At 42.5% G+C, this 25,365-nt stretch overlaps 1 protein-coding gene across 6 annotated transcripts in view; it reads right to left on the bottom strand.

Annotated features, from left to right (window-relative positions):
* The window catches only part of Vps13b (vacuolar protein sorting 13 homolog B), a 438,985-nt gene that overhangs the window by 35,966 nt on the left and 377,654 nt on the right, over positions 1-25,365 (bottom strand). For all 6 annotated transcript variants that reach the window (XM_057791252.1, XM_057791249.1, XM_057791251.1 and 3 more), the window contains 11 exons: positions 18,001-18,156; positions 11,521-11,784; positions 10,884-10,967; positions 10,536-10,711; positions 9,945-10,115; positions 8,690-8,891; positions 7,419-7,607; positions 6,139-6,285; positions 5,441-5,721; positions 2,912-3,039; positions 2,520-2,719 (listed from right to left, as the gene is read on the bottom strand). In XM_057791252.1, coding sequence (XP_057647235.1) covers positions 2,520-2,719; positions 2,912-3,039; positions 5,441-5,721; positions 6,139-6,285; positions 7,419-7,607; positions 8,690-8,891; positions 9,945-10,115; positions 10,536-10,711; positions 10,884-10,967; positions 11,521-11,784; positions 18,001-18,156 — 1,998 coding nt within the window. The remainder of the gene's footprint in view (positions 1-2,519; positions 2,720-2,911; positions 3,040-5,440; positions 5,722-6,138; positions 6,286-7,418; positions 7,608-8,689; positions 8,892-9,944; positions 10,116-10,535; positions 10,712-10,883; positions 10,968-11,520; positions 11,785-18,000; positions 18,157-25,365) is intronic.

Here is a 25,365-nt window from a genome sequence, read left to right as displayed (position 1 = left end):
ACCAGACTCAGGAAGACAATCACTCAATCAAAGTATATGATACACATGTATAAAATATATAAAGACAAAAATTTTAGTAAGAACACCCACGTGCAAGTTGATGCTGAATAAACTAGTGAGCGTGGTGCCTTCTTTGAAACAAAAACGACATCGCGATGGTTTGCATTTGTATTGCAGAACTGTCTTTGACATTTTTTCATTCAAGTTGAATAAATATCACATAGAGGATTAAGATGGATGCTTAATGCTTAAAGAAAAGAGAAGTTCAATTAAAATTATAAATGCTATACAAACCCACAGAGAGCCCAAAGACGGAGGCAGGAGACTGTCAAGGGGTTCTCCGGATTCCTGACAGGAGAAAGAACGTCCATGAGGATGTCCAAATGAAGACCAGCACAGGCAGAACATGCTGGAGCTAGGCAGGGCCGGGTGCACTCTTTAAATGCATGGGCTTTAGGTCATGCTACTATTGGAGGGCTCCCCTCCCACGGCTAGGACGAGTCATAACTTGCTTGTCTGTTTTAAAGCTTTAAGAAGAGTGAGGGCACTCAGCACTGCATTAGACGTAGAGTGGCTATTAAATGATCACTATTATTATTATTGTTAATACTTTATACTTTAACACACATAGCTATTATAACAGGTCATATTTTGCAAGCTTTTGTAAATAATAACTAATGTGAAAGACCTATAAGAAAGTATAAGCACGAATTTATTCAGTCATAAAAAGCAATGATGTTCTGATAAATCCTATAACACACATAAGCCTTTAAGATAACATATTCAATGAAATAAACCAGGCACTGAGAACAAATACTTCATCATTCTCCTTATCTGAGATGCTTAGAGTGGACAAATTAAGAGAGACAGAAGGCAGAATAGGGGCTACTACAGCAGGGGATGGGAAGATTGCAGTTTCTGTTTGGAATGAAGTTAGCTAGTCAGTGCTACGGCTTGGATGTAAAAGGCACAAGTACTAAGGCTGATCTCCAGCTGGTGATGCTGGGAATGTGAGTGGATCATGAGGGGGCTCACGTCATCACGGAGTCAGCCATTCCTAGTTCACAGCTGGACAGACTGCTAGCAAGCGGCTCCTAGCTGGATGAAGGGTATGCCAGGGATATATTTTGTTCTGGTCTGTTCCCCCTCCATGCTTGCTGCACCCATATTCTTTTATTTATTTATTTATTTATTTATTTATTTATTTATTTATTATGTATGTATACAATATTCTGTCTGTGTGTATGCCTGCAGGCCAGAAGAGGGCACCAGACCCCATTACAGATGGTTGTGAGCCACCATGTGGTTGCTGGGAATTGAACTCAGGACCTTTGGAAGAGCAGGCAATGCTCTTAACCTCTGAGCCATCTCTCCAGCCCCTCCTCTGCCATATTCTTGTGCCCTAATCCTGTCTTGATCTAAGAACAGAACCGGCCGAAACTAAAAGCTCTGAAACCATGAGCCAAAATAAATCTTTTCCATTTAAGCTGATTTTCTTAGGTATTTTATCATGGTGACAGAAAACAGTATTCAAATTTTAAGCAAAACAGAGAAGAAATACTAGTTTCAAGTGTCAATTTCAATAAAAATAATACCAGGAACACTTAGAGTAAGGTAAGACATTGCTGAATCCTAAAAACATATTTACAGAGTTTTTATAGATTACTAACATAATTTTTTAAAAAATATTTATTTATTTATTTATTTATTTATTTATTTATTTATTTATTTATTTATTATGTATACAACATTCCTTCCATGTATGCTTGCAGGCCAGAAGAGGGCACCAGATCTCATTACAGATGGCTGTGAGCCACCATGTGGTTGCTGGGAATTGAACTCAGGACCTCAGGAAGAGCAGTCAATGCTCTTAACCTCTGAGCCATCTCTCCAGCCCCTACTAACATAATTTTTAAATTGGCACGCTTTCAAAAGAAGGAACTGATCTAAAATCAAAACTCTAATCATCTGAAAACCTGGACAGCTGAATTTTCCATATAAAGAAGTCTGTAATTTTATTTTTGACAGGTATTAGATGTGAGATGGATTCACTTTACCATGTGCTTCCCTCATGTACCTGGTATTTAAGAATTTAGGACCTGATGAAGATATAAAAGTGTATAAACAAGTACCCTTGCACTGAGACAAGTTCAGCGCAACATTTGTTTACTTATTTATGTGTTGTGTGGGTGTGTGTAGGTCAGAGGACAAACAACCTGGGAGATGGTTCTCTTTATACCCATGTGTCTTACGGATTAAACTAAAGTCATCACGGTTGGCAGCAAGGGCTTTATCTGCTGGACTGTATTGTCAGCCATCTGGAGGTAGGACAGAACTGATTTTCACAGACTGTCCTCTGACCTTCACACGTGCATGTGTGCCCACACACATACACAAACAATACACATGGAAGGAAGGAAAGGAGGAGGAAGGGAGGGAAGGGAGAACGGAGGGAGGGAGAGAAGGAGAGAGGGAAGGAAGGAGGAAGCGGGCTGTGTTTAGAAAGAGTAGTCACTGACCTGAGTCCCTTGACTGTTGACGTCGACAGCGTCACTCCACTCGGCTGTCATTTCTCCTGTCGACTCCAGTCTTAACAGGAGGCTGGGAAGTGTGTCTTTGGTCTTGCAGTCTGGGTAACTGATAATCTGGTGATACAGCTCATGATGGACTGAGCTCTCAGAAGGAATTTTTTTGCAATAAACCTCAAACTTTGGAATATCTGAAAGATTTAAAAAAGGGGCCCATGTAGACCTTTGTCTTAAGGACAAAGACTAAGGGACATCAAACAATGTGGAAGCAGCGACTGACAATGTGGGAAGTATTCTTTAGAGGACCACAGGTATCTACTAAATCAACATCCCCCCAAACACCCATGTCTTCTGCGGCCCCACACCAGGGCTGTGACACACACCTCTGATGTTCTCCTTGACGAGCATCGTCACCGGACATCTGTTGTGGAAAATTACTCGAGGGCTGGGGTCTTCTGAGAGGGTCAAGTAAGTGACTCCAGCGTGTTCTTGATACGTCAGTGCTATTGCCCTGGAACAGAGCAGACAGCATGGTTCACGGGGGACATGGTTTCTTCCTGGTCCCCGTTCACTTGAGCGTGCTCAGACGGCAGGTGTGTTTCCAGAAAACGAGCCTGTCCCTCATTTAATAGTTGACGAACATGAAGTAGGCTTACTAATTTTATAGTAGTAGTAATATGCGTTTATTATAAAATATTCAAAAATGTGAAAAATGATTTTAAATTAAACCCTCCACGACACTATCATCAAGACAGACAATTGCCGGCCGTGTGCTAACCTTGCTTGTCACCCCAGTTCCCTCTGTGCCTGCCTTACGCTCTTCAAGTACAGCACTTTCTTCCTCCGCAAAAGAGTTTGGTAAAGAAAGAGCTGGGCCATTTTAATTTTTACTCTGTTAGAAATTTCTTGATAGCCGGGCGGTGGTGGCGCACGCCTTTAATCCCAGCACTTGGGAGGCAGAGGTAGGCGGATCTCTGTGAGTTCGAGACCAGCCTGGTCTACAAGAGCTAGGTCCAGGACAGGCTCCAAAGCCACAGAGAAACCCTGTCTCGAAAAACCAAAAAAAAAAAAAAAGAAATTTCTTGATAATTTGTGCATTTGCACTATTTTCCATTCTAAAGGTAGGCAGACTCGTCTGTGCGCTGTCAGTCAGCACAGAATGCCCGTACTTCACAGGACCTACACTTTCACCGGAGCAAGCTGGGACTCCTTGTTTTTTAGTGGCCGCACAAGGAGAGAGAACGCTATCATGAAGAGAGACCTACCAGTGTCCTGCAGATTAACATGGTATTTATGTCTTAACAGGAGGAAACATTCTCTCTGATGCACTACGCTAATAATCAAAATTAAGGAAATTAGGTAATTTGCTAAATGCAGCTCTTAGCTTAAGATGATGAAAACCCTTTGCATCTGCAGAGAGTCCTCCCCTAGAACTTTCCTCAGCTGTGCACTGGCATTTGGTCAAGGTGCAGTCAGCATGCTCCCAAATGTCCACTGCTAGACTGAGGGGGACGAATGAGGAGACGCGAGAACAGAGAGCACACTCCTTTCAGAGTGAAGTCTTCACATGGACAAGGACGCCGTTTCCAGTTACTCTGAAGTACCTGGGCAAGCCAGTTTTGGACAATTTTCTTCTGGGCCATAGAAGCCAGGGCTGGGACTATATGTTCATATTTTTAACTTACTTATTTACACATAAGATTAATTTATACTGTGAGTCTTAGCAAATTTAAACCTAATGTCTACATGCTTTGTGAAAAATTTTGACTTTCCATTTAAAAATAATTCACAAACTTTTTAAGAGAACTCAACATGCTTAATGTTATCTAAAACCAAACAAAAACAACCATCCTCACAGGACTAGGGGAGAAAACTACTTTTCAATCAGGGTCTTTGTGGCGCGAAAGGAGAAAGGACGTGTGGAGGGAACAGGCTCTGGCCATTATGGAGATCTTCTGTTAGTCTGTAATCTTTAAAACGGTTCTTACAGCCGGGCGGTGGTGGCGCACGCCTTTAATCCCAGCACTCGGGAGGCAGAGGCAGGCGGATCTCTGTGAGTTCGAGACCAGCCTGGTCTACAAGAGCTAGTTCCAGGACAGGCTTCAAAACCACAGAGAAACCCTGTCTCGAAAAAAAAAAAATAAAAAATAAATAAATAAATAAAATGGTTCTTACAAATCTCTGCACACATCTAAAAAATTGGGATGGTTTAAACTTCAGAGTACACAAAGCAGGACCCTGAGAAGAAGGCACCTCTCACTAGGTCAGAGCACATTTTCTTTTGTGGTTGTATACACTATAGTAAGTTATGCCTGACAGCTGGGAAAAAGACCCTGATATGAAACAACCACAAGATCCATGTCCAGTGCGAACAAACCATTACAGGTCTCTGACCCAACCCTGTGGCTGTCATTTGCATAGTTGGTAATCTGCAATTGGAACAGCTTGTGTGCAGGAACAACCACAGCACAGCCTATTCCTTGGCTTGTGTTTATCTGTGTTATTATCTCTCTAAATGTCTTTTGTGAAAAATTCCATTTTGAAGTAAAAGTAAAAATTGGAGAAGAAAAATGTCTCAACTTGACTTTCTTCATTTTTCCTTCATTTCTTATCATTCGCCAGAGAGCAAGAGCTCCTAAAACGATTGCTTCTTGTTCTCATTGCCATACATCAATGCACTCTGGTACAACACCATTTCCCAGCCCTCTTTGCAGCATACGGTGCAAAGGGGGAAAAAACTTCTAAGCGGACAACCTGCTTGTGATCATGACCTTTGTTCAACGGCATCCAATGTCTAAAAGTCATTAAAGATGAAAGAGAACCTAGAACTACACACGGAAACTCTGCTATCCTGGCCTCTGGATGAGCGGCAACAATGACAGGCACAGAGCACTGACACCCGTGTAAAATACCTGGTGCAGAGTCCATTCTCCCTCAAGGTTCCACAGGGCACTGCTACACTCTGTCTGGGAAACTCTGGTCTAACGACAGCTGGCAGGCTCCAGCACTGCGAGCTGTCGGCACCTGGTGCAGGAGAAAAGCCCAGCAGTATCTGTTTCTGAAGCACGGCTGTGTCCAATGATGGCCCCATATCAGGCATGAAGTCCCAGCAAGGCAGGGAGCTGGACTTCATAGCAGAGTGCTCTCCACCTGGACTAATGCTGAAAGTAGCGGTGTCTGGAACATGGAAATGCTGGAAAGAAGACAGAGGAGCATGCTCACTATGGCAGCAGAGGGGACAAGGTGTACCAGTCGCTCTGCTTCCACTCGGGTCCTGCCGTGTTCACACTCACACTCAGGAGCCACTACCGTGTAGTGGGTCATGGAGAGCAGCATCAGGACCATGCTGGTGCCGCTGAGCAGACGCTGGTGCCGCTGAGCAGACGCTGCTGCGGCGAGCTGCTCAGCACTGTTCAGGGCTGCTGCAGCATCCTGCTCACTTCTCACTGTGGCAACTTCAACTTGCCATTGCTGGTCTCAAATCCAGCAGAAATAACAGGATTTCTATATTCACTGTTAGCTTTTTCTTTGCCCCAGGCTAAAAAAAGTTGAGTCTATTTATAGTGAATTGATAGAATCAAAGAGAACAACCGCACTGTGGATTGCTTACCTCCTTTCCAGAATAGGGATTGGAGACGGACAACTGTGGCTTATAATATATTTGGTATGGTGTATTATTAATTACTGTAGTCTTATCTTCAATCTGAATGATCTGTATGCCATGCTGCACCATGGAGGAGACACAGAACTGACACAGCTATGGGAGAAGCAAGGAGGGAGCAGTTTTTACACCACAAACACACATACGAAGACTTCCTGACAGAGTCTTTACTATTGCCCAAGCTACCCCATGCCTCTATATCTCTCAAGGGCTGGAACTGCAGGTGTGTGCTACTGCACCTAGCCTCAGCTATTCCTGAAGGGTTGTTTGACATATGGATCTGCCCAGGACAGTACCAATTTTACCTTTGTGGGGAGAACTCAACAGCATTCTCTGTTTGCAGTAGATGTACAAGGCACAGAGAGATGGCAGGGAATGTGTGTACTGTGCCACCTCCCGAGGCTCAGGGATCACTGCAGGAGAGGGCGTGGTTAGCGTGTAGGAGCCGGAGGTCATGCAGACATTGCAGGGCAGCTGCACATATGAACGTGGCAGTTGAGACAGTACACTCAAGATCTGAGCGAGTCAAGCCAGGCCAAATTCTGGCATTGACAGGAGCTGGGTATGGAATTCCTAGCAGTGGAACTATTGGCAATTGTTAATTGTTGTGAGAGAGTGTGTGGGTTCTCTAGAGAACACAGCCCCCCCCCCCCGTCCAAGACGTCCTCAATCCACACATCAAATAATAATATTTGGGTAGCACAAATTGGTCTTTTTTTTTTTTTTTTTTTTTAAAGAACACAAAGTTGGAGGGTATAGAAGTAGGGGTGAATCTGGAAAGAACTGGGGGAGAGGAGCGAATATGGTCAGAACATATGGTATGTAACTCTCAATGAACCAATAAACTTCTTACAATCATGCATTGAATAATATAATTTCTTCTTATGACATTAATTCCACAAGAGAATCAGATTTATCACTCTGGTCAGGGTGCCCTTTCCTGCTCACAGCACTAGACATCCCACTTCCTGTTCTGAAGGAGGAGGCCAAATGTAGTTTGTGAACATTTGGGACTAAGTCCACTCCCCATACCATCAATCATGTGACTGGTGCGTGTTCTGAAATGGAGCAGTTACTGGATAAACGACATACCAGCTTTATTACCAGGGGGAAAACACACTGTGAACCAGAAGTGTAGGACAAGTACAATTTACAGTGAATAACACCAGGAGGCGGATGTACTGAGAGTGGCGGTCATGCCCCTGCAACACATATCCACATGGACTTGCCTTCTGAGGTCCTGGGAAAGCGCCGAGTCTGATTTCAGTGTCGACAAACGCGTCCTCATCCAGCATCACCACCTCGCCATTCCCGCCATCTTTCCACTTTGGGGACGTCAGATCATGGACCAGTTTAATCGCTACTGACTTGTGCACAGTGTTTGTGTTTGCCCAGTAAATTCCTATCTGAAAAGCTTCCTGGAAAAATAAGGCCTCAATTTTATTGTTACTATTTTTTCCATATTTTACTTCAGGATTAAAAGAAAATAGTACACAAAGCCGGGTGGAGGTGGTGCATGACTTTAAAAGGTCCCAGCTCTTGGATGGAAGAGGCAGGTGGATTCTGAGTTCAAGGCCAGCCTGGTTTACAGAGTGAGTTCCAGGACAGCCAGGGATACACAGAGAAACCATGTCTTGAAAAATCAACCCAATCCAACCCAAAACAAAAAACAAAAGTATACAATACATTTAATAACACAACCAAAGAGTCCCCTTGTACTTATTTGTTTTTGTAACAACAACGTGTATTTTATTTTGGGTTTCCAATATCCTTTTTGGTTCACAATGAAATTTAAGTTCATGGAAAAGAGAAAAACCAAACTCAAGCTGTGACTACCCCATGAATTTCAAAGACTTAAAGACTGTGAGGTTTCATCTCATCTGACATCAGAATAACATGTAACATTAGGTCCATACGGGCTAACATTCCAGTTCCATAAGGTGATGGCATCTGATTGCTTTAAGAAGCAGGAGATATACAATTGAATAAAGATGTTTATAAGTGGAACTCCAAAGGAAGATTTCCTTACAAACACATATTTCTTCTTGAAATGGGTTGGTTTTCTAAAGTCAGTTCTCTGGTATCAGAATATGAAGTCATTCTGTGGAATTTATTTCCTGGTTAACATTTCTACCCTGTGTCACTAATGATCTGCGGTGTTATCATCAACAAGTGAACGTTCACAATTGTGGACATCCAAGTCCCAGTTGTAATGGAAAAAGGACTTAGTGGTTAGTGCTTGTCAAGTATCCTGTGTGGAATGGGAAGGAGAATGTAAGTAGCACGTGTTATCAGATGTAACAATTCATGGTAGCACTGCTGATGAGCACAAACACACCTGAAAAGTGTTTAACTATCAAAGAACATTCCATACTCTTTATGTGTGCACTACCAGGTCAGTTTCCCACAAGTGATTTATCCTGTTAAGATCATACATATAAATTAAGAATAAAATCTAGCTATTGAGGAAAAAGAATATGCTAGTTTCAAGTTATATTACCTCAAAATTAGGAGGAATAATAATTTTGCCAGCAGGAACCTGCAGAACAATCTTCTCTCCTTCAAACAGCCAGAGGTCCCACTTGGACTGGTTGATGAGCAGAGCCCAGGGCAGCAGTTCTATCAGCAGGGTTCTAACGTATGGTTTCCAGACTGACAGCTTCACTCGCATTGGGCTGTCCCACTGACTCAGCTGTTCATTCCTGCTCCAAACACATCCAAGTGACTCACTGAAATATGATGAGCTCAGATGCTCAATGCTCCCGCAGAATACCTTTGCACACTGCTCACCCAGGGCTGCATTTGCCAGCAGGAGAAAGCACCTTATGAGTACAGATATCTATAAGGTGAAACCAAACTAGATGCCATCTGACTCTGACAGATGCTTGCAAATGATCTTCTCTGCGGCATTTATTGTATCTGGCATAATGGCTAATCAAGCTATAAACTTGGCTGTACTGAGAAGTATATATGAGAATCCCATCAAAGCACACCTCTGGGTATGCTGATGAAGATGTTTCAAGAGAGCATTAATCCTGAATGTGAGCAGCAACATCCAAGAGGCTGGGGCCGAGAGGCAATAAAAAGCAAGACAGAGAAAACGAACAGCAGAGACCCTCTTTCTGTGTTCCTGCTGCTGTGATGGGAGCCGCTCTGCTCTGTGCTCTGCTCTGTGCTCCCGCTGCCATGATGGAGCCACTCTGCTCTGTGCTCCCGCTGCCATGATGGAGCCGCTCTGCTCTGTGCTCTGCTCTGTGCTCCTGCTGCCATGATGGAGCCACTCTGCTCTGTGCTCCCGCTGCCATGATGGAGCCGCTCTGCTCTGTGCTCCCGCTGCCATGACGGAGCTGCTCTGCTCTGTGTTCCCTCTCTGCTCTATGCTTTCGCTGCCATGATGGAGCCGCTCTGCTCTGTGCCCTGCTCTGTGCTCCCTGTCTGCTCTGTGCTCCCGTTGCCATGACGGGAGCCGCTCTGCTCTATGCCCCGGCTGCCATGACGGAGCCGCTCTGCTCTGTGCTCCCTCTCTTCTCTGTATTCCCACTGCCATGATGGGAGTCGCTCTGCTCTGTGCTCCCTCCCTACTCTAGTGGACTGAGACCTCCAAAGCTGTGAGACAAACCTTTCCTCCTGCAAGGTATTTTACTCAGGTATTGTGTCTCAGCAACAACAAATCTGAGTAGCACTGCTAGTACTGTTGTGATTGGTTATTTCTTAATGTTTAGAAGTACTTGTAGAGAATTAATGATGACTATTACCTGTCCGAATCCTTCTTATTATAAGGCCAAGTGGGCTCGTGGGACTGTTCTGGCCCATAGAACTCATCAAGCATCTGGTTAACCGTGCCTCCAGGTTCTACCTTAGTGGTTATTTGCTTAATGAGGGCTGTTGATATGGGAACAGCACAATCTGAGGGATCGTAGTCTTCTCTACAAAATGGAAAGGAGAAACATTATCAGATTTCTAAGTGATCTATAATTTACTGAAGGAATCTAATTATAAATGTACTTAGATTGATACACTGTTTCATGAGGAGTTAGAGATTTATGACACTTATTAGATGATTTGGGCCCTGGCTCGCTCTCCATCTGCCCATACTTGGGTGAGATCTTTGTCATCCCTTCTTCTCTGCAGAAATATGTCAATAAAATCTAAGTAAATTACATCTTAATGATTCCACTTGGTTATTTATAAGCTAAATGAAAAAGGCCAAATTCTAAGCCCACGGATGAGGAATGACAGTTTTAAAGTAACGTTCTTCTCAGACAAAAACATAAGCATCCATGCAGCCAAAATAGCTCAAGGCCACTTTTCAACCGCGCTTCCTCAGCAACCCACTCTGCTCATACCGTGCTTGAAACGTCAGGTGATGCGCAAGGTCAGGCTCCACGTTCTGCAGCGGATTTTCCTGCCCTCTTCCTGGAATCATCTGTGTTTCGCTCAAACCCAGACTTCTTTTCTCCAAATGTATGATTATAGGGTCTGGTAGATGACTCCTCATGATAAAAAGAGGGCTGAACACAATCTATAAAAATAAAAAGAACAACTTTCATATTTGCTTTGCTGCAGTTTTCCAGCTGTTTGATGCTGAAACAAACTTGTAATAAATCTCTTCCCTGGGTCACTCTGACCTTATTTATCTGCGAATAGGAAAGGTCAGAGTTGTGCACCATATTTCAGGATGGGAAAGCACTCACCATTCGCTGTTGAACTTGAGAATTGGGTTCCAAAGTCAAAACTGTGCACCACACATAAATAATGGAACTGTTTGAGGAAGGCACCTGCACAGGAGAAAGGAAAGGCCCTATTAGATTCTAAACAGCTTGATAATGAAGCAAAATAAGTCACAGAGTATCAGCTTAGATGATGAAAGAAGTTTACAGTTAAAGGAAAAAGTCACTAAGAAAACCAACTAAGCAGAACGAGACTTCTAAATGGCACAGACAGAATGTGGGGAGACAAAGGGGTCCTTTCCACAGAGGGGCAGGAGTCTGTGCACAGAGAGTGATACGAGATGGACTGGGAGGAACTGACGGGGAGCCAGCTGCCTGAAACCCCCACCACAGCCTTTCTATGCTTTTCCAGACTTCACATATGCACACACAGCTATGTCTGTACTGCAGAGCAAGGACTACGAGTGAGGCGCACACTGAGAACATCTCCACATTTCTGCTCTTTTCCGAGACAGGGTTTCTCTGTGTAGCCCTGGCTGTCCTCGAACTCACATAGATCCTCCTACCTCTGTTTCCTGAGTGCTAGGATTAAAGGCGTGCGCCACCATGCCCAGCCCATTTCTGCTTTTAAAGTCACCTATTAAGTCAACACCTCGCATACCTGGATGACAGTGCTGTACTCAGAGGCTCTGGGCTCCAGGCACACATCTCTCGACCATTCTTCATCTCCTTTGGCCTTCACACACAACTCCGTCAGTTCACTGTTTTCTAATATGTACGAAGGCAATTTCTGTTTGGCTGCGAGGCAATCCAAGTGTTCTCGGACTACAGCTTGTCCATCTTGACCAATGTAATGCTGAACAACTTTCAGCTCTATGCTCTGAGACAAATAACTACACACGATCTGTCTTCCACAGATGATAATCTAAAAGACAATATGGAAGTACACAAACGATTAATCCATTTGGATGTCATTAACCAGACAAATGTATTCCTTCAGGGATCCGCTGATGTGCAGTACAATGAAGTAAGGCAGGGAAAGGAGTCTTGAACGAAGACACGAGCTTCGTTCTGATCAAACAGAGTTGGTGATATTCCAAGAGGAGACACACAGATAGACGGGAACAGCTGGAAGTCGTCAGGCTCTTGCGAGATAACTGAGATAAAGTTTGAGAGCATGCCGGTGCATAGTTTACCTGACAGACAAGGGCTGGAGGAGAAGGGTGACCCGGTATAAAGGGGAGCCTATAGCAAGTCCTTCTGTCATGTCTCGAGACTGGGGCTGGTACTGACAGTGGGTAGAGGAGTTGAGAGCTAGCACGCAGCTCTGAGACATGAGACTGGCTGTACCATCTGTCACTGTGATCCCCAGGCTCTTTCCAAGAACTCATCTTATCTATTAAGAGATCTTGGTGGGAACTAATACAAATGAGCTTTGATTGAAATACAGAATTACATTTTGTTTTTCTACATCATAGAACTATACAAACCTTAAAAATAAACAATAGAAGTTTCCATTTAATCCATGGATTATCTAATTTTACACACAGCTGAGAGTATAGGCCATAGGAGGTAGTAAGAAATATTTTCTAAGCTGATTGAAATTAGAAAGATATTACGAAACTTACTCTTACATAGTTAATATTTTAGAAAGCAGATCCTTCTGCAATATGAATATTTACTATTACTAAGGAAAATAGGACTTTCTTCTTTTTTGTAGTATTAGAGCTTGAACCCTGGGCTTCACACATTCTAGTCTAGTGTGCTATCCTGAGCTATAACTCCAGACCCTAATACAACTGTATCACTTATTTGTGATATTTCTAGCTTATAAAATAGTATCAATAACTCCTACACATTATTACTACAGGTCTAAGATAACCAGTTTTCATATATCAACTTGACTGGACCATGAAATCTAGTCAGATGTTAATTATCCCGGGCATTTCTGGATGACACCACCATGTGACTTGGCATACCTCCAGGGAAGGGCACCATCCGGTCAATGTGGCAGGGCCAAGCATCAGGGTGCGTACTTGCTGACTGAGCAAGGCACTGACCTTTTCTAGCCATTTCACGAGGATGGAAATACTTGCTATCTTTGGGCAGCTCTGCATCTCGGACCTCAGGGTCTGACTGAAACTATACATTGACTCTTCAACTTGCTGGCTGCAGATCTTGGGACTTCTGTTTCCATAGTAATGGGAACTGATTTATAATCAATCAATCAATCAATCAATTCTCCACACTATATTGGCTCTGTTTTGTCAGAGAGCCCTAACTCAATACAAATTATTTTCACAAATTTTAATTCTTATAAAGTAGGTGGCCGGTATGATTCCCTGAGAAGAAGAAAATGCAAGTATGCAAATACTGAGTAGCTTGCTACGTGGCTCCCACAGAATCTGTTCCACGGTCGATACTGAAGATAACCCCAATACACATGTGTCTTAGAAAACTAGTACCTACTCATCAACTCAGATTTACAAACCTGACAAGCACCATTGGCTCCCTGCTCATCTCAAAAGCACGTCTTTCTTTCCCCTTGCTATTAGACACTTCAAGTTGGCTCAGGTATCAAAGGCAGCCCAGGCACCGTTCTTGGCCCTCAGCTGAACTCAGGTGATATAAGGTAACTCCTTTCTCCTGTTGTCAATGCCTAGGGAAAACATGGAACTGTGTTTTTAATGTGAAGATCTCACTCTTCAATGGTAAAGGAGGTAATCTGGGACTCAGAAAGTCCCCTGCGTCTGTCATGATGTCTTATAAGAGGACATGCAGAGATTGTGTAGCCATGTTGAGACTAGGAAGTCAAATACAGAAAGAAGCAGGGAAGTAGAATGAGCACTGAGATGCTGAGTTAACTAACACTGGCTTGTCTTCCTCCTCCTGGTGAGGAGCATAACAGAGTAACAGAGTCCGCCTTATCTTGCTATGAAGATTAAAAGGCGTAACTTATAACATCAAGGTGTAAGTAACCTTGAAAGTTAATAGATTTCCTGCCATTGATAGCACACTGAGACTATGATTTCAATGTACCATTATTTATATGAATAAACACGAATAACTATTTTTAATTAATTTTTATTTATGAGTGTGTGTGTGTTTGCCATGTGTGCAGGAGTGAAGTTACAGGCGGCTGTGAGTCACCCATTGTGGGTGCTGGGAACCAAACTCAGGCCCTTGGCAGAGCAGGACGTCCCTAATTGCTGAGTCATCTCTCCAGCCCCATGAATAACTGCATTGGAGTGAATTATTATCTATCCAGGACAAGCCTCCTAGAAGGATAGACCAAATATTAAACGGCCTTTTTGTAGCACTCCACTGATGTGCATGTGTGCGGATCACACTGGAGGACAGAGGCCTCTACCCCCTGAAGCGGAAGTCGTTAAAGCACTCTTAGGCCTTGGTCATCTCTCCAACCCCTAGCATTTTCTTCACAACTGTTTGTTTCCATTTCTGTAGGAGCACAGTTGGGAAACAAGCTGCTCTTCACTGTCACTTCCCCTAGATTAGAACTATACCTTCACAAAAACAAACCATAAAACTCAACTGTGAGTCCTAAATTAGCAGGCAAGCTTTTCTTTTAACACACACTAGGGATTAGTAGGCACTCCCGGTAGTAAGCCTTATGATGCCATAGTAGCGCCTAGTTTAAACAGACATTTGAAAATTCCAAGGCAGTACCTAAACGGCTTACTCTTAATATAGGCAGGCCTGGCAATATGTATGCATGAGCTTACTTCACAACTCTTGCAGCCGAGGAGACGGAGAAAGAATTTGGCTCTCTAACAGAAACCAAACTACCTTTGTAATCATCTGGGACACAATTCTTTTAAAGACAAAGAATTGGTGCGTTTTTATAGTTTAATTTTAAAGTAAAAAGCCCTTTAAATAGGCTTTCAAATTTGATAAAAGGGAAAATCCTTAAAAATGGCCAGGGAGGGAAAATCCAAAATGGCCAGTCACTGGCAGGGTGCTCTCACAGGGAACAGGGCTCAGGAGAGCTTTGTCTGCTTCTCTTCAAATTGGTCAACTCACAGTGCCTTTATTTTGCAAATCATGGCTACAATTTCAAGATTAATTTACCAGTTGAAGACAGCTACCTAATTTCTTTAAATGCAGGTTCTCTTGAATGCACATTTCCAGGCCTCACACTAATTGCTTGCTTTCCCCAAAGCCACAAGGATGTGCACTGAAGACTTCTACATGTGACTTCACTTAGCAGGTTTCAGAGCTCGCATTAGATCAGTGCCAAGAAGAACAGTGATATGACAGAGCAGCTCCGCAGCACCAGATGCACTGGAAAACGATATCTTAACTGTGATTAAAAGTGCATGTGCAGAGATGCAGGAAGACATGCGTTCGAGCTTTGAGACTGGTAGTGTTCTGCAGTGAAGAAACAGGAAACTCAGAAGCAAATGTGGGCACAACATTTGCACAACAGTAGTTGCACAGCACGCAAAGGTCCTGGGAAACTGTGTACACGGTCAGTCTCTATTCACTTGTGAGAAGTAATGTAAGAAAGACAGACCAAGGATCAACACTAAAGAGAGTTCTGGCCAGCTCTCTGCTGTCCAGAGGCAGATCAGTCTGTCTACAGCACACCAGGGACCTGCATCCAGGATCCTCTGGAATTAGGCAGCTGCTGCTTATTGCAGCCTTCTAAATCCAGGTGGGAGAGAAGGACAGAGGCCAAGACGAGCAGAGGCAAAGCTCCCAGAAACTTGACTACTTCCTTTCTTCCTAACTTCAACCACTTGAAAAAATTCTGTATTTTGGATGTATCTTAACACCACCAGATCTGAACACTAAATTATCATGGCAAAATAAATGAAATCCAAAGAAAAAAATTAAAATATTGCTGTGTGTATGAGTGGAAAGAAGAGGGGAGGAGAGAGGGAAAACTGGTAAGATTTTATAAACTGTTTTTGTATGTACATATGCTGTTGCAGCCTGGGGCTTCCAAGACCTTCCCATCCATATTGGAATGTGTTTTTCCTTATTTATTTATAAATATACTTTTAAAAATGTTTTATTTTAATCTGCATTGGTGCTTTTGCCTGCATGAATGCTTGTGTGAATACCAGATCCTCTGGTACTGGAGTTATAGACAGTTGGGAGCTGCCATGTGGGTGCTGGGAATTGAATCCAGGTCCTCTGGAAGAGCAGTCAGTGCTCTTAACTGTTGATCCATCTCTCTAGCCCTTTACATACACTTTTAATTAAAATATAACTATATCACTCCCCCTTTCCTTTCCTCCCAAGTCCTGCCCAGACTCTCAAACCGATAGCCTCTTTCTTCATTATGCAAATGTATATATGCAACTATTTAAACACAGCCTGCTGGGTACGGCTCTGTTCTTTGTGCTGTCTGCTTGCAGAGTCCTCACAGTACGTTGTGTGCTGGCTGTGTATGCTTTACAATCATGGGGAACAGTAAAGCTTGGTAGAAGATTTTGTATCCAGTTTCATAAGGGATTTCCTGAGAGCTGGTAGAACCGAGCATAGAAAGGACTACGAGGTGTGTGATATCGGACATGCTAGTCAATGGGAAGGTGGATGATGTGTTTGTTAGTGACCACATTTGCCATCTGAGAGTACAAACATGTAAGAACTCTTAGGGCAGACAGGAGCCTGTGGTTCTTCTTCATATCAGCAGACGTCCTTTGCTCCATGTTAATGTCATTGTCTACTTGATTATGTTTGTTTGCAGTGCCCTCTCTTAAAAACCTACATATTTTTCAAAGACTCAATGAAGCATTATCTTTTCAATGATGCCTCTAAATTCCCTTAAACTTGCTGCCAGTAGTGAACAGGCCAGGGTTTACATGAATTTCCAACTTAAGAATGCAGACTGAGTCCCATCCTTGGGGTTGTGGACAGTCAGTGCTCTGAGGGGTGATGGATCTAATGGGGGCTCCTCTCCCCTAGGTTTCACTGCTGTTGTCAGCAGTCATGAGAACCTGAAGTCCAGATCCCCTTTAGCCAGTCGCGGCCCGCCTGTTTCTAGAAAAGTGCCCCTGTGGCTCTCTCAGAGAGTGTCCTTTCCCAGGACTAAGTGCTGACCTTACCAGGTCCCCAGTTCTTCACAAACGCTCACTTTGCCTGTTACGATCCAGATGCAGACATGGATGTGAAAACCCAGCTATTGTGTGTGTGTGCTGAAGCCAGTTTTCAGATTTTAATACTTCCCTTTTTTCCTTTCTACTTTTGTCATATGCTCCATACTTGAAAAACATCTTTTAGAAACCACATTTTCACATCTTAAGAACACAGAAAAAAAAGTGTCAGATACTTTTTTCCCTTTGCAGTCTTAGAACTTCAAAAACGGCCAAAAGGAAGTTTTATAAAATACGTAAAAATATGTGCTGAGACTGAGGTTTATATGCCAAGACTTAGACTGCAGCGAACTTCTGCTGCAGTTAACGTTCACTCTGAGAAGCAAAGCTTGCTGGAGCGTGGCTCAGCTGTCACGGGAGAGACTATTCATATGTGAAATGCCTGAGGAGAACTCTTGGTTATCCACAGGTGGATTAGCCAGTCCGCTGCGCTCTCCTCCTCTCCACTCAGAAGAGGCCTTCTGGCTATTTCACAGCTCATTAGCACCTCTACCAGAAGGCAGGTGGTGACCGGAGAGAAGGTGGAGCTAAAGTCAGTAAATTTTATTGCTCGTTAGCACCTCCTATAAAAGACAGGGACAGGGGTTGGGAGCCACCACCATCAACAGCATCACCAGCAGGGACAGGGTGGGAGCCACCACCATCAACAGCATCATCAGCAGGGACGGGGTTGGAGCCACCACCTTCAACAGCATCACCAGCAGGGACGGAGTTGAGAACCACCACTATCAACAGCATCATCAGCAGGGACGGGGTTGGAGCCACCACCATCAACAGCATCACCAGCAGGGATGGGGTTGAGAACCACCACCATCAACAGCATCACCAGCAGGGACGGGGTTGGAGCCACCACCATCACCAGAAGGGACGGGGTTGAGAACCACCACCATCAACAGCATCACCAGCAGGCCACGGTGTCAGGACAGAGGCGTTGCTTCGCTTCCTTGTTCCTTGATTACAATTAGGATTCATGTCCGTTACACACAGCGCCATCTGGGCACAAACGTAGGGAAACTCACCTGTTTCTGCACTCCGCTGAGCGGATGAACCTTGATGATGAGGGAAGCCGTTCGCCCTTTGTACTGAATCGTTCTAATAAATGTCCCGGCATGATCCACACTGAAGGGCTCTGACCAACGCCAGTTGCCCCAGCCTTCAATACAGATGTGTAACAGCTGGAAAGAAAAACAATAATCGTCATAATGCCAAACATGCCAACAAAAATCTAGCCCTAAAACGAGAGTCTCGCTGCTGGAGAACCTCTCTATTTGCAGTTGCCAGCATGTGTTTTCTTTCTATGCTGCACCATTCATCTACCTCCAGCTCGTTCACCAGGCTAAGAACAGCAAATGTGCCACAGTCAATGTTGTTTTCCAGATCACATGTTAAAATAACGGTCCTATCAAATGGCCAAAGGTCTGTTGAACATTTGAGGAGGAAAAAAGGCCATTTCATTCATTTGGAGGACAGGAAGGTTTAACTGTGAGATCAAAGAACATTGGCCTTGGCTGACAGCAGACTCTGCTAAGTCTGGCTCATAGTGCAATTTTTGACTATAAATTACCACTTCTTAATTTTTTCTTTTGATAAAACACAAAACAGAAGATGAAGTTTACTTAAGATAGCTCTTATGAAATTACAGGATTAAGTCAGAAAAATCAGCATTTTGATATGCGATAAATGCCTTGCCCTCTATTCTTGCTTCTACCCTGACTGTAGCTTTCACAGCAGAATCTGCTAGTGTCTCTTACTCATCAGAACTGGGACTGTGGTAACAGGTGCTTTTGTGGTCACTCAGGTATTTACTATTTTGGCTATTAATCATTAACCTAAATCATAAAAAAATCAGCTGGGCGGTGGTGGCACACACCTTTAATCCCAGTACGTAGGAAGCAGAGGCAGGCGGATCTCTGTGAGGCCAGCCTGGTCTATAAGAGCTAGTTCCAGGACAGGCTTCGAGAAACTCTGTCTTAAAAAAAAAAAAAAAAAAAAAAAAACCTAAAAAATCAATTTAACGATATATCTATATTAAACTAATAATTAGCACTTCTTCATAAAATATAGAAGCAGTGTTTGATACTTTGTAATTATAAGTAAACAGAGTTTAAGGAAAGCATCTGTATGAAATAGAAACCCAACACTTTTCATTGTATTATTTAGTAGAACTAACCCAAGGAGAAACTCATGGAACACTCCCAGCTGCAGACTAAGTGAAACTGAAAACATCCACAGAGCTACGGACCCACACAGAAGCCCTAAATGTACACACAGTGTTATCATCAAAATGAGAGTCTTGCTGGAAGCAGATTTTTCCTTTTAATTTCAGCTTTGACAGCTTTAGTTTGAAAATTCCCCAAGGCCACTGTGTTACAAGACGTGTCTCGATGGCTGACCACAGCAGCATGTTCTTTGAGAATATCTAAGTCTTTCCTGGAATGGCCCAACATCCCCCAGCTTTTACTACGGCCTTCCTCAGTTCTTCCTCCACACAGGGCCGATGAGCTCGTACCCCTCGGGGAAATATGGTCTCACCCTATAACATAAAAGTACCAGAGTATCTTCATGGTTAAATATTGGGTACAAGGGGGTGCGGGGGGGGGGGGGGAGGAGAAACAATGGCAGCGTTTGGAATCATTTTTCTCTCTCTTTTTTTCTTTTCTTTCTTTTTTAATAGCAGCAACTGAGAATAAAGTTGAGGTCCACACAAAGCTAAAGGAAACAAGAAAGTTGTTTTCTTTGGAGGCTAGTGGCTGGAAATGCCAAAAAAAAAAAAAAAAAAAGCAAGGTACTTAAGGTCAAATTAAGCTAGATTTCCTGAACATGTCAAAGGCTCTAGAGGTTTTAAATATACCAATACACAATGTGATTTTGAGAATGTGCATATTTGCATATGAGTTTAATTGAATTAGAGCTGCTCCCTCCCCCACACACTTCCTATTACCTCAGCACCACCGAGGAATATGCTGCTAGATTTTCCTTGGCAGTTATTTCTTCTCAAAATGCTGGCATAGATACTTTCTTTGAATTATTAAAATTCAGATACATTTGGATTCGGTTCACACAGAAAAGCTAAGCGGGAGAAGACATGACAGTTCTCCTCATATGCATCAACTGGGTATTTGCAATGTTCTGGGTCTACCGTTAAAAATATCTGTCACTGGTACTTGCGTGCACAGAATTTACCAGGAAAGTAATTATATTCTTAGGTGAAAACACCCAAGAGAAAGCCCTCAGAAGACCCAGGAACGCGCCAGTTGTCCTGCTCGTGGTGGGGTCACTAGGCCTGAGACCTGGCACTAGCTGCAGTGATGGCAGTGATCAGATGTCCACAGACACCAGGCTAGGGTGGGAGTCGTCACCTTGTTTCCAGTGACTGAAGCTCCCTGCTATAGGAACTGAACATTTTAACTTAAGAATTAATACTCCTACCTGGGTTTTAATTTCTAGACATAAATATGAAATTTATTTTATATTTTAGTGAGGTATCTTCTGTCACAGCCAGCACATCTTCATGTGCGGCCGCGTAAGAAAGGCATTGTGGAGGTACCACGGGAGAGATGAGGCACAGGGGTGTAGGCAGCAGGAGTGGCCATCCTCTGAGGAGAATGGCAGCCGGGTCTCAGTTTGGGTAGCGCTTCTATTGGTAAAGATCACAGTCCACTCCATGGCAAAGGTTCAGTGTGAGATTTGGAAGGCAGCAGCATACAAAGCTGAGTGACAGCTGCTGGGAAAGGGTGGGGTGCAGGTACCGCTTCTGAAGCTAAGAAATCTGTGATCTATTTGGGAATTAGTGGGCAGGCACAGACCTTCCAGCACAGCGAGCATGGTACTGGCAGAAGAGCAAGCGGTGTGTGGAGGCACAGGAACCACACGTCAGGATGAAAGGCAAGGTGGGGGAGGCTCTCTTGTCTTCCTTTATCACTTGGGAGCTTTTCTTTTACTTCCTTTCTTTGAAGTCTTCCTTACGGACCACTTCCTCCACTGCCCTCCAACAACCCAGGCTTTTCATTCTCTCTGCACTAATCAGCGAATCTTAATATCTTCCATAGAGTGGAAAGCTTCAGCAGGATTCTCTCTCAGAACATTTAAACAACAACTTAAAAGGCGGCAAGCAGGCAAGGGAGTGTGGCCACAACTGCTGGGGGTCCCCAGGGACCCCATGCTGTGCTGGCAGCCAGACTGAATGTGTAATTTTACTACTGAAGATCTCAGATGTGAGTATGTACAGCTTTCAACTCATTTTTTTCTATACAAAATAAAACAGAATCAGTGGTTCGGGAGCTGGAGATCAACCCTGAGGACCACCCACAGACATGTCTAAAGAGAGAGTTCCTGAAAAACACGATGGAAACAGGAAAGGAAAAGGGTGAGTGTTGCATGTTGCATTTAAAGTTCTGGGAACTGATATATTCATCATTCATTCAAAAACTGTTGCAAACATTTTTAAGGCTCAAAAATAAATTAGTGACGTTGTTTTTGTGTTTTAAAATTTAGAGAAGGGTATAATTGTTCTAAAGAGAAACTAAAAATTCCAGCAACTTCAAAAATTTTCATAATTCATTGTACTCATAAGGATTTTTGAGGTAGGTAAAATATTAAAATGCAATTCAAGTGAAATAAACAATTGGATATATATTGATATGTGTTAAACCTATAACTTTTCTATATATTAATATACAAAAACGTATAAGCCATTAATTTGTTAAACTTTAAAACTCATTACGGTAAGATTTTAGTCTACAATGGTAATTTAATAAATTTATTGAATAAATAAATCAAGAAATAAGACCAACCAAAAATATATACTAAAATTTTAGTAGAGACATTTATGCATAAAATTAGTGTTAAATTAAATGACAATGTTAAAAAACTTGCCTGCTTTGAGTACTCTTTCAATATAGGAGTTCTGTCTTATATGGATGGCATTAAACTACAAATCAGTGTACTCTCTAAGATCCCATATCCAGACACTAAGACACTGACAGAAAGATACCAATTAGGAGAGAATCTGGGAGGAGGGACCATCAAAATAGATTGTGTGAACAACTTTTAGTAAAAATATGTGAAAAGGTCAAGTAAACAAAAAATAATACGATAGGTGAGTATCATGAATAAAATTTAGGATTTTTTTTTTAAATCTTATTTATCCAAAATAATGTCTGGAAAACAAAGTTCAACTATCTGTCTGCAGTGTCTGGTTTACATGGAACATGTATGTGAAATGCTGGGAAATTACCACAACAATGAGAGGAAAAAATGGGAAATATGTCATGCATTGTGACTTTTCAAGGAAGCTCAATTTAAGGATGCTTAAGCTAGTTGAAATTATGATTAAAAGTCATGCAGAAATAATTCTTTACATGGCTTCTATACATCATCATAACTAAACACTGAAATCTTCTAGACCCTTACAGTGATGTGGGATTCCCCTCTGTGTGCTATGAATATGTTTAACTATCACTGGTTATTAAAGAAGCTGTTTTTGCCAATGGCTTAGTAAAGCCAGGTGGGAATTCTGAACTACAATACAGAGAGAAAGCAGGTGGAGTCAAGAAGACACCATGTAGCTGCCAAAGGAGAAGGACACACCAGAACTTTACCAGTAGGCCACAACCTCATGGTGATACATAAGTTAATAGAAATAGGTTAATTTAAGATGCAAGAGTTACTTAATTAGAAGCCTGAGCTAACTGGCCAACAGTGTTGTAATTAATATAGTTTCTATGTGATTATTTGGGTCGGAGTAGCCAAGAAACAAAAGAACAATCTCCGATTACAAATGGTGCCCAATGTGGGGCTAACCCACAAGGCCAGCCACACATTTTGGGTTTGGAGGAAAGTAGCTGAGAGCTGCCCATGGCTCCACAGCACCTGCCTCCGGTTTCACACCCTCCAGGGAGCCACTGCCTGCTTTAGAGAATCTGCACATCTTTAAAAATGTTCCTTAAAAAGGGGAGATGATGTGGGATTCCCCTCTGTATGCTATGAATATGTTTTATTACCTTTGGTTATTAAAGAAGCTGTTTTGTCCAATGGCTTAGTAGAGTAAAGCCAGGCGGGAAAGCTGAACAGAGATATAGAGAAAGTAGGCAGACTCAAGGAGATACCATGTAGCTGAGGAAGGAGAAAGACACCTGCCACCAGCCAGAACCTTACCTGTAGGGCACAGCCTCGTGGCAATACACAGATTAATAGAAATGGGTTAATTTAAGATATAAGAGTTATCCAGGAATATGCCTAAGCTATTGACCAAGCAGGGTTGTAATTAATACAGTTCCTGTGTGATTATTCAGGTCTGAGCAGCTGGGAAACGAAAGAGCAGTCTCTGCCTAAACTGCAGAGCATTCCACACTTGTAGAACACAATTTTTCACTGGAAAGAATGATTAGGTAGAAATAATTTTTTTTTTTTTAGTACAGAATTTGAACTTTATATTCAGCTTTTTTTTTTTTTGGTAAGAAATAGAAAAATGGCAGAGGGCTAACTTATGAGACTTTCCAAGGCTGACTGCCACCACGGCACATGGGCTCCTGTGAGAACAGCCGAAACAAAGAGTGTGCTGGCTGAAGGACACATGTCACCTGCATATTCTACTGATATCCTCAGAGTTCAGTCAATGCACTGTGCCATTTCATCACGAGTTTATAATGTCATTTGAATTTCCAGAGATAACTTACGATGTCCAATACCACACCTTTCTCATAAGTATTCTGGAATATCAATATTTTAACATATCTGTAAAGCGAAATTGTTCATGAACTTCTGTTGTGTAGCATGAGTCTCTCTTAGGGGCTGGCTGTCTACACTATTTGGAGGACGCTAAGGGAGCGGCAGAACAGCAGCCGCACTCCCGTTTACATATTGCCTCCCAAACAACGGGCTACCTAATGGGTATTCTTCGCTTCAAAGACTAGGGGAAACAAAATAGGGATTTTTTTTTTTTACAAAAACTTTAATAATCAAGCTTGTTCATTTATTAAAATTATCATTAATGGCATTCCAAATATTTTCATTCAGATATAAATACACATGGTTTAACAAGGTAAGCAATGATATACAGGCTTGTTATAGAAGAATTCATTTCAGCACCACATATGTTTCTAAGGGGCGTGGGCTTTCCCTACAGTTAACTTATGAGTGACTTAAACAGCCTGAGCTGTGGTGTTAACAGATAGTTGTTCTAAGCTCGGAACTGGGTAAGCCTTTCTACTGTTAATTCTACTACATGGGGTCTAACGCTGGAATTCAATGAACTTATTATTTAATTAATAAGCAAAACAGTGAAAACGTCTTATCCTGTAATGGAGTTTGACACACAGACACACTCCCTGGACAGCATGGCAGCTGATGCGTGTCACAAATCGGTCAGGTATAACGCTTTGAGAAGAGTTCAGAATACGTTGGCTGGAAATGATAAGGAGTAATTTAGGAGGCCAAGAAATAGAAGCCAAGAGAGTAAACTGAAGAGGACATCTGATGGTCATTCAGATTTGAATATTCTTCAGTTTGTGAATCAAAATTGTTAGCTTTTGTTTGTTTAAAAATCCATTGTGACTCAATACAAGTATAAATGATGGAGAAACCTACCCAAAGTTAGAATCAAAGCTGGACTTTTAGATTGCTCTCAAATGTAACAGTCATTGTTCAGGAAAATCTAGTTTAATTTAGGAGACTGCCAACACATGTCCTAAGAAAAGACTGAGTGGTTTTTATGAGATTTTAAAATTATTTTTAGTCATTATGACGATTTGGACAACTAAAATTGTTATCTCTAATTTTTAACTAGAGAAAAAGAAGTTAATAGACAGAAAAGAAATCCAAAATTCATATTTATTTTCATTGATCTGGGTTGTGTTGCCACGCTGAGAAAACATTTTTATAAAGCCTAAAATCACCATGGTGACTGTGGGTTCTCGGAGCTGCTCCAAGCCCTGCAGTTGGTTTTCTTGCCCAGTGAGGGAATGTGCTATGTGAGACCCTGTCCTAACTCATGCTCTCCCCAAGTGCAAGCCAGCCACGTGAAAGGTCAGCTACTGCCTGCAGGGCAGCCCCTGACTCCACAGAATGGGGTTAGTTCACATTTATCTTAAAATCTCTCTCAGCCTCCTCAAAAATCCACTAACTTGGCAAGTCAAGAATTATCATGAGAAATGAAATAATTTCATAACTGTGAAGTCATCCAACATTCCTTGTGTGTGACACTCACTGGATTTGGCCATATCTTGGGCATTATTCTGACCTTTAAATAATAAGTTCTTCTATATCCTGGAAACAATTAAAAGCATGGAAATAATTAGAAGTGCCACATGCAATGGTATGCCATTGTCTTTCAGTTAATGTGTTTGTCACACAGACACTTGGAAATGGGTTATGATTACAGACAA

This window comes from Chionomys nivalis, chromosome 17 (genome assembly GCF_950005125.1).
Source record: "Chionomys nivalis chromosome 17, mChiNiv1.1, whole genome shotgun sequence".
Classification (NCBI taxonomy): domain Eukaryota; kingdom Metazoa; phylum Chordata; class Mammalia; order Rodentia; family Cricetidae; genus Chionomys; species Chionomys nivalis.
The sequence above is the reverse complement of the archived record's forward strand: the minus strand, read 5'-3'. Positions and strand labels throughout refer to the sequence as shown.